At 42.6% G+C, this 13,625-nt stretch overlaps 1 protein-coding gene across 1 annotated transcript in view; it reads left to right on the top strand.

The window, feature by feature from the left end:
- brd4 (bromodomain containing 4) overlaps positions 1-13,625 on the top strand; it is a 25,510-nt gene that overhangs the window by 6,882 nt on the left and 5,003 nt on the right. Inside the window, exons 2-15 of the mRNA XM_010779351.1 lie at positions 4,009-4,405; positions 4,637-4,774; positions 4,871-5,006; positions 5,096-5,436; positions 6,407-6,790; positions 6,884-7,012; positions 7,446-7,676; positions 7,765-8,018; positions 8,416-8,747; positions 8,876-8,971; positions 9,062-9,451; positions 9,980-10,461; positions 10,798-10,974; positions 11,137-11,342. Coding sequence (XP_010777653.1) covers positions 4,009-4,405; positions 4,637-4,774; positions 4,871-5,006; positions 5,096-5,436; positions 6,407-6,790; positions 6,884-7,012; positions 7,446-7,676; positions 7,765-8,018; positions 8,416-8,747; positions 8,876-8,971; positions 9,062-9,451; positions 9,980-10,461; positions 10,798-10,974; positions 11,137-11,342 — 3,693 coding nt within the window. The remainder of the gene's footprint in view (positions 1-4,008; positions 4,406-4,636; positions 4,775-4,870; positions 5,007-5,095; positions 5,437-6,406; positions 6,791-6,883; positions 7,013-7,445; positions 7,677-7,764; positions 8,019-8,415; positions 8,748-8,875; positions 8,972-9,061; positions 9,452-9,979; positions 10,462-10,797; positions 10,975-11,136; positions 11,343-13,625) is intronic.

Raw genomic sequence — 13,625 nt, forward strand, 5'->3', positions numbered from 1 at the left:
ATTGTCATCCTAGGTATTCCTCAACTATGAGAGACAGAATGAGGAAAAGAAAATCCAGAAAATCACAGTCTGATTTTTAAAGAATTTATTTGCAAATTATGGTGGAAAATAAGTATTTGGTCAATAACAAAAGTTCATCTCAATACTTTGTTATATACCCTTTGTTGGCAATGACAGAGGTCAAACGTTTTCTGTAAGTCTTCACAAGGTTTTCACACACTGTTGTGGCCCATTCCTCCATGCAGATCTCCTCTAGAGCAGTGATGTTTTANTTTGAACCATAAATGTATAGGCTATTGTGTTCATGTTGGAATATACTGCATTATATCATATAAAAATAGTTCTTGATATATAACTCTATATATACAGTGGGGCAAAAAAGTATTTAGTCAGCCACCAATTGTGCAAGTTCTCCCACTTAAATAGATGAGAGAGGCCTGTAATTGTCATCCTAGGTATTCCTCAACTATGAGAGACAGAATGAGGAAAAGAAAATCCAGAAAATCACATGTCTGATTTTTAAAGAATTTATTTGCAAATTATGGTGGAAAATAAGTATTTGGTCAATAACAAAAGTTCATCTCAATACTTTGTTATATACCCTTTGTTTGCAATGACAGAGGCCAAACGTTTTCTGTAAGTCTTCACAAGGTTTTCCCACACTGTTGCTGGTATTTTGGCCCATTCCTGCATGAAGATCTCCTCTAGAGCAGTGATGTTTTAGGGCTGTCGCTGGGCAACACGGACTTTCAACTCCCTCCAAAGATTTTCTATGGGGTTGAGATCTGGAGACTGGCTAGGCCACTCCAGGACCTTGAAATGCTTCTTACGAAGCCACTCCTTCGTTGCCCGGGCGGTGTGTTTGGGATCATTGTCATGCTGAAAGACCCAGCCACGTTTCATCTTTAATGCCCTTGCTGATGGAAGGAGGTTGTCACTCAAAATCTCACGATACATGGCCCCATTCATTCTTTCCTTTACACGGATCAGTCGTCCTGGTCCCTTTGCAGAAAAACAGCCCCAAAGCATGATGTTTCCACCCCCATGTTTCACAGTAGGTATGGTGTTCTTTGGATGCAACTCAGCATTCTTTCTCCTCCAAACACGTCTGGTGCAGGTCTACAATTTTGTTTCTGGTGTCCTTTGACAGCTCTTTGGTCTTGGCCATAGTGGAGTTTGGAGTGTGACTGTTTGAGGTTGTGGACAGGTGTCTTTTATACTGATAACGAGTTCAAACAGGTGCCATTAATACAGTTAACAAGTGGAGGACAGAGGAGGCTCTTAAAGAAGAAGTTACAGGTCTGTGAGAGCCAGAAATCTTGTTTGTTTGTAGGTGACCAAATACTTATTTTCCACCATAATTTGCAAATAAATTCTTTCAAAATCAGACAATGTGATTTTCTGGATTTTTTTTCTAATTTTGTCTCATAGTAGTTGAGGTATACCTAGGATGAAAATGACAGGCCTCTCTCATCTTTTTAAGTGGGAGAACTTGCACAATTGGTGGCTGACTAAATACTTTTTTGCCCCACTGTATATCTATATATATGGAAGATCAAAATATTATAAAACCAGTACAAAGTCATATTTAATTAAATGTACAAAATTATTCCCAATAAAAAAAAAGGATTTGCAGGTAGTATTTACGTTTGTATATAATTGCATTCAAATGTACCTACAAATGTCCCTTTCTTTAAGGTTGGGTACACAAATAAACCAAAAATGATGGGTGTTCAATTATAAAAATAGTTAGATTTTTTTCAATAACTCAAAAGACTAAATTATAATTGGAAATAACATTTGAATTGTCTCAAAATCAAATAATAAGAAGCGTTGGAATGTGATCCCTTTCCAGGACATACTTTAGTAAAGCCATTTGTTCTCTTTAATCACTGAAGTTATAAAAATGTCCTCACTGACCCTTTTTATCTCTTTCATGTTAAAAAAAATTGAAATATAGTGTTTATCAATATTCAAAGACTTCAGCAAATACCTAAATAACTTTTTTATTTCTCAACCCAGCCTCTGTCTTGGTGCTTGTCGAAACAAATGACATGCACTGCAATTGGAAACACATTTTGAGTATTGTTTTGTTGACAAATCGTAATCAATTGTCATAGTAAATGCTAGTGGAAACAAAGGTGGAAATATATCCAGCAAAATAGGATTGTATCGGAAGCTGTCCAGTGCAATCTCTAAAACAAGGCAGCTATGCATTGCGTACTGTCGTGTAGTTCAAATACCAGTCTTCTACAGACAGCCTGTGATACCTGTGAAAGCAAACCTCCATAACAGACAGGAATGACAGGTTCATCTTGAAGTCAATATACTGAGGCGACTCGTTTAAATGGTATCATTCGTTGAAGCCAGTTGACAAAAGCAATGTTTTCCATATGTAAATTGTTCACATTCATGCCTAGGGCTTCGACAAGTTCTGTGCTTTATTTATTTACGGTCTTATTTGTCAATCTTTTTGCTTTCGTCTTCAAAAGTACCATCTCTGATGATCTTGTGCTGTTACCATATTGGTCATTCAAATTCTCCACTGTGTTTAAAGGCCTCAGGGCAGCCAAGGCAGCGATCATGTGGTGTACAAACTGCTTCCCTCTTCTCATGAAGTGACTCATCAAGAATGAGATTAGTCATAGATATATACTGTGGTGTGTATTTATCTTGAAGTTGTGGGGGTGGACTTCAGGGTTCAAGACTGTGAGAGTAACTTGTTTCTAATACAGGCCAGAATACACAACCTTTATGATCAGTGCTTTTTACTGAACACCGTGGGTTCCCTAGACAAGAATACCTCATATCAACCTTGTTGTCTTTAGAGCCTTGTGTGTATCTTGAATGTGATGTCCATGGCTGGCTGTAAGGGGCCATAGTTTATGACTGAGAGCTGTGTAGCAGATCACACAGTTGTCTGTTTCCCCCCCCCCCAGCTGCCAGATGACTCTCATTTGCTCTCACCCTGCACCCTCTGTCCGCCCACATCCCTAAGCAATCCCAGGAACTGAGACAGAGTAGTTAATCAAAGATCTACTAAAAAAACACACTGCTTGAGCCAAACCTTAAACTCTTTGCTCTCTTGAATACACGGCACATTTGAAAATGTATCAATATCAGCAGTAGGATGATATCAACTTTTATCAATTTTGTGAACTGAATAGAATTGGGATTTTCACTCTTAAATGGGCAAAACAAGATGTGTTATGACTGGTTGTGGATAAGAACCTCACTCTTTAAAACATGTAGGCTGTTACTCAACACAATAATTAATCTATTATATAAATGTTCTGCAGGGTTGCTTGGCAAATATTGTTATAATGGTAAAGTTGGTCACAATTATTCCCATTAAAAAAAATATTTGTAATCTTTAACAGTGGATTATTTTAGGCTCTCTTTCCATCATCTTGGTTTGAGCTGAACTAAAGAAGTCACAGCCATGTCTGAGAGGGAGTTAGGGTATTTAAGAAACGTTTCTCACAGGGCAGGGGGCCCGCCCTTCCCTGAGTCTCTGGCCCTGGGAAGAGGGCAAGGAGTGTAAAAACCTGCCACCTGTCTATTGTAGCTTACGTTTTACTTTATATTTCAGCTATTGTTGTCATGATGGCTCTCAATCAGACACTTTTTCTTACTGTGTGTGTGGGGTCCTGATTTTCTCCCAGAAAAGAGAGTTGAGAGCTCTGCCAGGTTCATTATTATCTGCATCAGAACATCCCAAAGAGTAATATCACTCATAACGAGGGGTAAAAAAAAAACTCAACAAAAAAATGATTTTGTGGTATGCTGTTTGATCCCATCAGTCGAATTGTCTGTAGCTGCTCCAAACAGACACAATCAAAAGGCGCGGTGAAAAACCGTCCATTATGGAGAGTGGCAAGACACAATGAACCATTCATTTGAATCTATATTGTTTCACTTGGTTGTACATGAAAGAAGCTAGACTGAACAATTGAATGTAATGTTTTTAAATATGCTAATGACCGTTTGCTTTTCTTCTCTCCCCAGAGAGTCCAGTGAGGAGTGCAATGGGATCAGCGGTGCTCTGTCAGTGGAGTCTGTGCCGGGGCCAAGACTGAGCTGGTGTCCTGCCAACACCACTACCCCTGCCCCTGCAGCTCCAGCTCCTGCTCGGGGGACTGAGCCCGCGCCCCACCCTGTCAGAATGGGAGACGGCCTGGATGCAGCGCAGATGTCGGGCAGCAACAGCAGTAGCAGCAGCGGCCAGGGGCAGGCCCAGCAAGGTGGCAACCCCCCACCTCCAGAGTACATCAATCCCACCAGGGCAAAGCGCCAGACCAATCAGCTGCAGTACTTGCTCAAGGTGGTGGTGAAGGGCCTGTGGAAACACCAGTTTGCCTGGCCCTTTCTTATACCAGTGGATGCGATCAAACTTAACCTGCCTGTGAGTACTTCGCCTCTGTTTGCACGACGCAACCTACCTTAAACTTTCATCAGGGCATTACTAAGGCACGCAAAAGTTGTTTGAATCAAATAGTTTTTTCTTGCACATATTAGATCATTATTATTTATAAAAGTGAACAAGACAAGGAATCGGATCTTCTCAGATTTGGGCTACTATTTGTTGTTGTGTCTCAATTGCGTTCTCACTCACTTTTATGCAACCTTTTTTCAGGACTACTACACAATAATCAAAATTCCTATGGACATGGGAACAATCAAGAGAAGGCTTGAGAACAGTTACTACTGGAATGCCCAAGAATGTATCCAAGACTTCAACACGATGTTTACCAACTGCTACATATACAACAAGGTGACGTATTTGTACACTGGAGCTCTTGTTAACATAAGATCCAAAATATTTTCAAATGCCTCCACTTTTGCTAACTGTGTTTGTCTCCCCCTGCAGCCCGGAGATGACATAGTCTTAATGGCGGAGTCTCTGGAGAAGGCTTTCCTCCAAAGGGTCACAGAAATGCCTCAGGAAGAAACTGAGATTGTTGTCATGACAGGGAAGGGGCGTGGCAGGGGCCGAAGAGAAGGAGGTATGAGATTTTCTGCTTCATCTTTTGCTAAGGGTGTTGTTGAAGCTGGAGATGGTATATTTAACCCAATGTCTTGTTTTCTCATCAAGGTCTGAACTTGAAACCAGGGGGCATCATTGATTCTTCGTCCACGATCCCTCTAACACGTGGTGTGTCGAACCTCTCGGCAGCACCACAGATCAGGGGACCGGTGCAGGGTCCGCCTTCACTACCTCCCCTGCCTTTGATGCAGGCCCTGCCGTCCCACATGCCCCCCACGTTACCCAGCCATGCGCCACAGCTCGGAGCCCCCTACTCGATGGGCCACTCAGACTGCGCTCCTCAAGTTCCCATCATGACTTCTGTGCCTCCCCCTGCTCAGACTGCACTCCCCCCAGCATCCATCCAGAACGTTGCACCCATGCTGCAGAACCCCATTACCATGACCAAAGTGAGTGTGATGTTTGAAAAAGCAGAGGTGGCAAAAGTAAACACATCCTTTACTCAAGTAGAAGTACAGATACTCGTGTTTAAAAATACTCTGGTAGAAGTACTGACTAAACTTCTTTACTCAAGTAAAATTAAAGAAGTATGGGCTTCCAAGTAAAAAGTACCCATAACTACCATCTGTTTTAAAGAGTACCTGACTTCCCTTTATATTAATGGAACAATAATGTCATTGTTAGCTCATGAATGTTTCGATGCTGAACAACGGCAACATGAGAACGTTTTCATTGGTCCCTCTTCTTTAGAGAAGACCAGGAAATGATGGATACACGGATCGTGTTAAAATCAATAGGCACGCAATGACTCTAAATAATAATGATCACGCCACCAAACACACATTCAAACTAAAGTAACGAGCCTGTTTGGAAAATGTAAGAAGTAGAAAGTACAGGTATTTGTGTTAATGTAAGAAGTAGAAAGTAAAGGTATTTGTGTTAATGTAAGAAGTAGAAAGTAAAGGTATTTGTGTTAATGTAAGAAGTAGAAAGTACAGGTATTTGTGTTAATGTAAGAAGTAGAAAGTACAGGTATTTGTGTTAATGTAAGAAGTAGAAAGTACAGGTATTTGTGTTCAAAATGTAAGAAGTAGAAAGTACAGGTATTTGTGTTAAAAATGTAAGAAGTAAAAGTAAAAAGTCGTCAGAAACATAAGTAGTGGAGCAAAGTACTGATAACAGAAACATTTACTCAAGTCCAGTAACAAAGTATTTGTACTCCACTACTTCCCACCTCTGCTAAAAAGTATAGATGGAAGTTCTTTGAGGTGCCAACTAGAATACTGCTTTGAAATGCTGGAGAAGAGGGAGTTTAAAATGTGTCTAAGGCAATTAAAGGATTGCCAACTTATTTTAACTACTGATTTCCTGGCCCTTTTTCACCATCTCTCTGCTCTCCTTGTATTCACTTCTATCTAGATAAGAAAGAGCCAGAAGCGGAAAGCTGACACCACCACTCCCACAGCAAATGACCAACTGAGTGAGTCTTCACCAGCAGAGTCTAAATCTGGGAAGACCCTACCCAGGCGAGAGAGTGCGCGGCCTCCTAAACTGTTGAAGAAGGAGGCTCCTGACTCCCAGCATCACATCGGCATGGTGATGGGACTGAGTGGACCAAGTGGCGGTCACAGCCCCAAACCACAGGATCAGCTAGGATACTGTGCAAGTGTGGTCAGGGACATGCTGTCCAAGAAGCACGCTGCTTATGCCTGGCCCTTCTACAAACCTGTGGATGTGGCTGCGCTGGGACTACACGATTATCATGACATCATCAAGTATCCTATGGACCTCAGCAGCATCAAGGTGAGATTAGACTGCATTATTCATTATAGTTTCGTAAGATATTGACAGTCATTTCGGGCATTGGCAAGTAACTCACTTGAATGTTCTTAACAGTTGAAGCTGGAGAACAGGCAATACCGAGAACCCCAGGAGTTTGCTGCTGACGTACGATTAATGTTTTCCAACTGCTACAAATATAATCCTCCAGACCATGAGGTGGTAGCCATGGCCCGCAAACTGCAGGTGAATATATAGGCTGACATGCAAACAAGGTTCCTGTCGTAAAAAAGGACAAGCATAATTCAATAAATGGACAGTTACACGTTATAGTAAAAAGTACCATAATGTTTGTAATACATGTTTTGTAAGCTAGATTGTCCAATGTTTTAACTAATAGAAAAGTGAGCAACAATTAAAGCTGTCACTGGTAACCTTTGCAGGAAAATCTATTTAGGATCATTTGTATATACAACGTTTTGCTTAAAATGTGTAAGAAAATAAAATAAGAATTTAAAGTAGAACATAAACACTTGTGCCAGGATGCTATCGAAGTGTTATGACATGCACAGTCCATCTCACAACTTTCATTCATGTTTTGATTGTTTTGTGTTTCGGTCTCTTTCTACAAACATTCACTTTGTGTTTCTGACTTGTTTGTTTTCTTCTCATTTCATAGGATGTCTTTGAGATGCGCTTTGCCAAGATGCCAGATGAACTGGAGACCAAGCCTCTGGTTCCCCCCCCAGCTCCTGTACTTCACCACCCTGCACCAGTTAAGCCCCAGCCTCCTCTGGCCCACGTGGCCTCGTCCTCAGACAGCTCCAGTGACTCGTCCTCCGAGTCCGAGTCTTCCACAGACGACTCTGAAGAGGAGAGAGTCCAGAGGTTAGCAGAGCTCCAGGATCAGGTCAGTGACCGGAATACATTTACGGTGGTGGAACACGTCTGGTCCTTGTTGCCCTTTTGTTGACAGCTGGTCTTTTCTCTGTATCCAGTTGAAGGCTGTCCACGAGCAGTTGGCTGCCTTGTCTCAACCACAAGCCAGCAAACCAAAGAGAAAAGAAAAAGAGAAGGAGAAGAAGGAAAAAGAAAAGGAGAAGGAGAAGAAGAAAGAAAAGCATAAGAAAAAGGGAGGTATGTCTGGCCATGTGGATGAGATCCAGGATGCAACACCTGTCCCGCAGCTCTCTAAGAAGAACAAGAGCAGAGACCATAACAACAAGGACAGTGCACCAAGGAAGAAATCTAGGTAGGTTTTACACCTTTATTACCTTCCTCCATGTTAAACTCCTTGAAAGTAAATGTTTGTATAGCCATCAGCTTGGCTTTGCACAATTCAGTGTTATCTTTAACCAATTCTGATTTCCCCTTCCTGTTATGGCTACCATGGCCGAAATTGTGGCCATGGTAGAGAGTCATTTTCTCAGGTTCACACAGTTTAATGGTTGTTGAGAGATTTTATTTTAGATTCTTATAATGTTTAATGATTGGTAGGAGATTTTATAATATCTTCATTCCCTGTAGAAGTCTATATGTATCCATTGTTAGTTTTAATGCATTTGAACTTTATTATGAAAGCTATTACGTAAACATAGGCTTGTCATTGTTATAAATCCCTACGTTTTAAAATGTTGTTCTTCTTCTAGTAAAAAGGAAGCGATGAAACTCAATCATCCCACCAACCTGCTGCCAGTTCCCAGCCTGGAAGAGGATCTGGGAGCTGCTGGGTCTTCGTCCTCAGGGGAAAAAGGCAAGCCTATGACGTACGAAGAGAAAAGGCAGCTCAGCTTGGACATCAACAAGCTTCCTGGGGACAAGCTGGGCCGTGTGGTCCATATCATCCAGTCCAGAGAGCCTTCACTCAAAAACTCTAACCCCGATGAGATCGAGATTGACTTTGAGACGCTAAAGCCTTCCACTCTGCGCGAGCTGGAGAGATACGTGTCTTCATGCCTCCGCAAGAAGAAGAAGTTTCCAGGTAAGCCTCTCTAAGAAACCACCAAGGGGAGCTGGTCCCGAGTTTTAACAGCTGTGTCTAATTGTTTAGTTTACTTACGGTTTGATGCTTTATTGGAAATGTATGAACAAATAGTTGTTACTTTGCAGCTGAGAAGCCTGTGGAGTCCATGGTCACCTCCAAAAAGACTGGTTCCTCCTCAGAGAGCAGCGGCTCCAGCACAGACAGCGAGGCTGAAGCGACAGGTGACTTAAATTGACAGTTAAAATGGCCACATAAATCTTTTTTTTTTTTTAAATGCAAAAGTGCTTCATCTTTCTTTTCACATTTTCCAGGAATAATAAAGCATCAGAAGAAAAAGGGCCACTCTGCGAAGGAGGGGAAGAAGCCTCATCCTCATTTACACATTCAGAGTGGCCCCGCTCAGGCTGGGCTTCATTCCCATATAGCAGGCCTTCAGGCTAGCATCCAGATGAAGCAGCAGCATCAGCCGTCTCCTGCAGGCTTCACCGCCCCCCCCGTAGCTGCTCTGGAGTCTTCCCAACTACTGGAAACTAGCTTTGAGTCCCTGCCGCCTTTCGGCCAGCCCCTCATGCATCTGTCCCATCACCAAGGCAACTCCCAATCCTCACCCGCAGCTCCACATCTCAACGCTCATTCTGCTGGGCCAGTGTCCCCTGAAACCCACCCCTTCCTCAACCAGCATCCCATCCTTACGTCTCCGGGTAAGGCCAAATGTACGCCAATCCATTTTTTTCGTTATTCAAATTATTTAATGCCACTCAAATGTTGTTTTGTTTTTATACAGTGAACTTTGGTTTTCATTCTCTTTCTATGACCTACAGTTTAAAATAATATCCATCCATATTCCTTTTTCATACGTCATTAAACATTTAATAGGACTGCTGTGATCTATTACTTTTTTGTTTTAGATTTTCACTCACCACTTTCAGCTGTTCAGAAAAGATTGAATGAAGCCGAGGTTTCTCCTGCTGTAGTGTCCGCTATACACCAGTGGGTTAGAATCAGTGTCTCATGTCCCATCACAGTGGAGAGCACCTTTTATAAATGTCTTCTTTATTTTTTTAATTCCCACTAAATAACTGTAAAAATGTGTTTACATTTTGCAAATGAATTTATTATGTGTATGTTAACATGTAAAAGATGAACATCCCTATTAGAAAGATATTTTTGTTACAACAAATGTGTATTTCTTATATTTCTGTTTCTTTCCTGACTCTGTGCACCCTTAGCCTTGCACATCTCCATGCCTCAGCAGCCTTCCCGACCCAGTCACAAGGCGGCGCCTCTTCATCCAAAAGCCCCTCAGCAGCAAGCAGCACCCCCCCAGCAGCAGCCCCCCCTGCAGCAGCAGCAGCAGCAGCAGCCCCCCCCCCAGACAGCAGCTCCACCACCACAGCACCAGCTTCCCCCCCAGATACTCCACCCTGCTCAGCCTCTGCACCAGCGGCCCATGTCCCCCCCAACACTCACCCCCCAGGGCTTGCTCTCCTCCCAGCCTCCCCAGATGCTGCTGGAGGACGATGATGAGCCAGAGTCTACCACCCCTCTGAACCAAGTACAATTATACCTGCAGCAGTTCCAGCAAGGCCGGCAGCCCCAGCAGCCCCAGCAGTCCATGCAGTCCATGCAGTCACTTCAGGCGCAGGTTCGTCAGCAGCAGCAGCAGCAGCAGCAGCAGCAGCAGCAGCAGCAGCAGCAGCAGCAGCAGCAGCAGCAGCAACAGCAGCAACAGCAGCACAGCAAGCAGCAGCAGCAGCAGCAGNCTGTGACTTTGTGTGTGTTCAGGTTGAGTTTGGCTGTGTTTGGCTGTGTATCGCTAAACAAGGAAATCACGGAAGGGCGGGGGTGGGGGGAGGAGCCATTTAGTGGAGAAAGTGAATACTGCTGAATACACATACTTTACAGAGATGCTGTATGCGAAACCAATGTGAGTTTGGAAATTGCACAGTATTTTTTCTATTTTAGTATACCTCAACAATGGAATTATGATCAGTGGAAATGGCCATGACATGTGACCTTTAAAATGCACAGAGACGGAGAATTGTAGGATCTCCACAAAACACTGAGAATATTAATGTGTGTGATCCTGTGTTGCGCAGATGTGAAGTCCATGGACAGCTCGCGACCTGTGATCCGCTCCTCTGAGTCCAGTGGACCGCCTCCCTCTCTGCAAGACAAGGACAAGTTCAAGCAGGACTCCAAGACGCCTATTGCCCCCAAAAAGGTACAGGAGGCTGTAATTAGTCACTTTTAAAAAAGTATCTTGTACACATCTCCCAGTTCTTAACGTATGAACTGCATCTTGAAAGGTTTTTGAACATTACCGATATTAATGGAACTTTTCTTACTGTCTATCTGACTGTCTGTCTGTGTTTGTGTGTCTCAGGATGTCAAATTGAAGAACATGGGCTCATGGGCCAGCCTTGCCCAAAAGTCCACATCCACACCCACGTCTGCAGTGAAGTCATCGAGTGACAGTTTTGAGCAATTCCGTCGAGCGGCCCGGGAGAAGGAGGAGAGGGAGAAGGCTCTGAAGGCCCAGGCCGAGCAGGTGGAGAAGGACAGGCAACGCAGAGAGCAGGACAAACTACGGTAAGGTTGTCACAAGACAAAACAGAGGGCTGCCATGGTTACCTCAAAGTAAACATTGAAAGACTATAGCAGCGGAGGACATGCTGACTGTAAAGCAGGGATGGGCAACTTTGATGGTGGTGGGGGCCACATCATTGATGTACTGGCTACCAGGGGGCCGCAGATTCACTTGGAACAAACACACACAAAAATGCCATGTGCTGTATGTAATTATTAACAAATATACTAAGTCTGACATCTCCATTGACATTTTACAATCAAAGGGAACATCCCCCAAAAAATGGGAACATCCTCTAATAAGCTCACTAAACAAATATTTCATTTTTACAAGTGGCATGTTTGTATTGAAAAGGTTATTAAACAGTGGAATAAAACTATTTTAAACTATTGGAAAGCACGGAAAATGTGTGTGTATTGAGATTAACCATTAAGATGAGATAAACATGAAGTCATGAACACTAACCCAGACATTAGTTGTCTAACTTGAACCTAAGACACTTGTAGCCTGTCTCTGCATTCCCCTTATTCCACAATAAGGGGAATGTCAACACAGGCACCGGTCAACCCGCGCCCTGTTGTTTCTCAGCGCCGCTCCCCCTCCCTCCAGCTGAAATTATGAATGAAAAGCGTAGGCCTATAGTAATCATAGATAACACGGCAGGGTCCGTGACAGTTTGTTTTCATCTGATCTCAAATAAGCAATAAAGTCTTGGTTTTTAGAATATTAAACTTGTTCAGATGATAAATACAACTTTGATGCTTGGGAAACAAACACAATACACACAAAAGTTTACACAGATTATTTCGCGGTATTTGGCTGCTGTACGAAATCGTGAACGCAGCTTGCGATTTAACTAGGAGTCTAGACTCTAGTGGACGGTATCAGTACCACAAGTACAAAAATAGAAAAGTACATTGACCACTCTTTTCGTTTACCCATTATAAGGGGCATTTTTAGCATTGATCACCGAATTTCACAAAAATAGTTTCGAATCGCTAGTAGATGAACTGTAATCGTCTCTTCTTCGATTTGTTATGAGTGATATCAAGTCCACCATATCAACGAACATGAGTGGCATTACACCCTATTATCGGGTTCCGGTACGCGTCTACGCATATAGGGCGTTAGTAGGTCTTGTACGTCTCGGTTGACTCCACGAGAGGTGCAAAGAGGGACCCTGTCTTGAGTCTCATCATCCTTTTAGTGCTACCTCCTCCGCGCGCCTCGCGATTGTTTTTCTAGTCTTCTGTTTGACTCAACTGTGTCAGGACAACAAATTCTCAGTTTTGTGTCAAATCCAACTTCCTAATTTTCGTAAACATTACTTCTTTCTTTCGTAATTTACTTAAACTATTACTCTATAGACTTGTGTTGATCCGGATCCGAGTGTGGATAATAATAGTGAATAAAGGAAAATCAATTGACATAATACCAAATATACAAAACAGCGACGTAGTATTACCTCTTAGTTTTACTAAGATCGGTTGATTTATACTCTCGAAAAATCTTTTTTCTTTTTTGAGGGTTTCTCGAATCCACGAATTTGTAGTGTGCCCTTTATAAAAGAGGGGAATTTTTTTCATTCAATCTCAGCTCCATTAGGCACACAGTTTTATTAATCCATCGCATTTGTTTGAGTAGGGTAGATTATCGACTGCGATGGAGTTTCTTTTCATGCCCCTCGTAAAATTTTATTTTCTCCCGTTTAAAGATTAATAATTTTCGAAAGGTTTTCGTAAATACTTCACGATTTTTATTCCTCTGTTCGAAACGGAAATTTTTTTTTTGTATCATCCATACAGTTATTTAAATAAAAACTTTTAATGACTTAAGTAGAATAAGTTCCCTCGAAAAAAACGTAGGTTCGTAACCGTCTTTACCCGCGGAAAGTATTCGCCTTTCTAGTGTAGTCTTATTCTTTTATACTTATGCGTTCATAAAGAATTAAATGGATTGTGGGCTCTTCCTCAGCCGCCGTCCTTCGTCTTTCCAACCGCCTGGGACCTCGCTTCCTCCTCTGTCTTCCTCTTATGTGACAACTATCTCTCTGTCTACTCTGTCTCTGACCGCCGCCGGATAGGCCAGCCGGGTAGTTCGGGGGGGTTCTCCTTGCCGGGCTGGTAAGGGTAGGGGTTTTATATGTTGGTCAGGGACACCTCTCTCGTCGTGCCTTTAATTTGATAATCGGGGGTCGTCCCTACCCGGGTTACCGCCGGGGTGAGGGAGAAAAACACCGGAGTCTAATTAAATATTTGTTCGCATAAGTTATTTTTTTAGATTTT

This window comes from Notothenia coriiceps, unplaced genomic scaffold, assembly GCF_000735185.1.
Source record: "Notothenia coriiceps isolate Sejong01 unplaced genomic scaffold, NC01 NC01_scaffold00020081, whole genome shotgun sequence".
Lineage (NCBI taxonomy): Eukaryota > Metazoa > Chordata > Actinopteri > Perciformes > Nototheniidae > Notothenia > Notothenia coriiceps.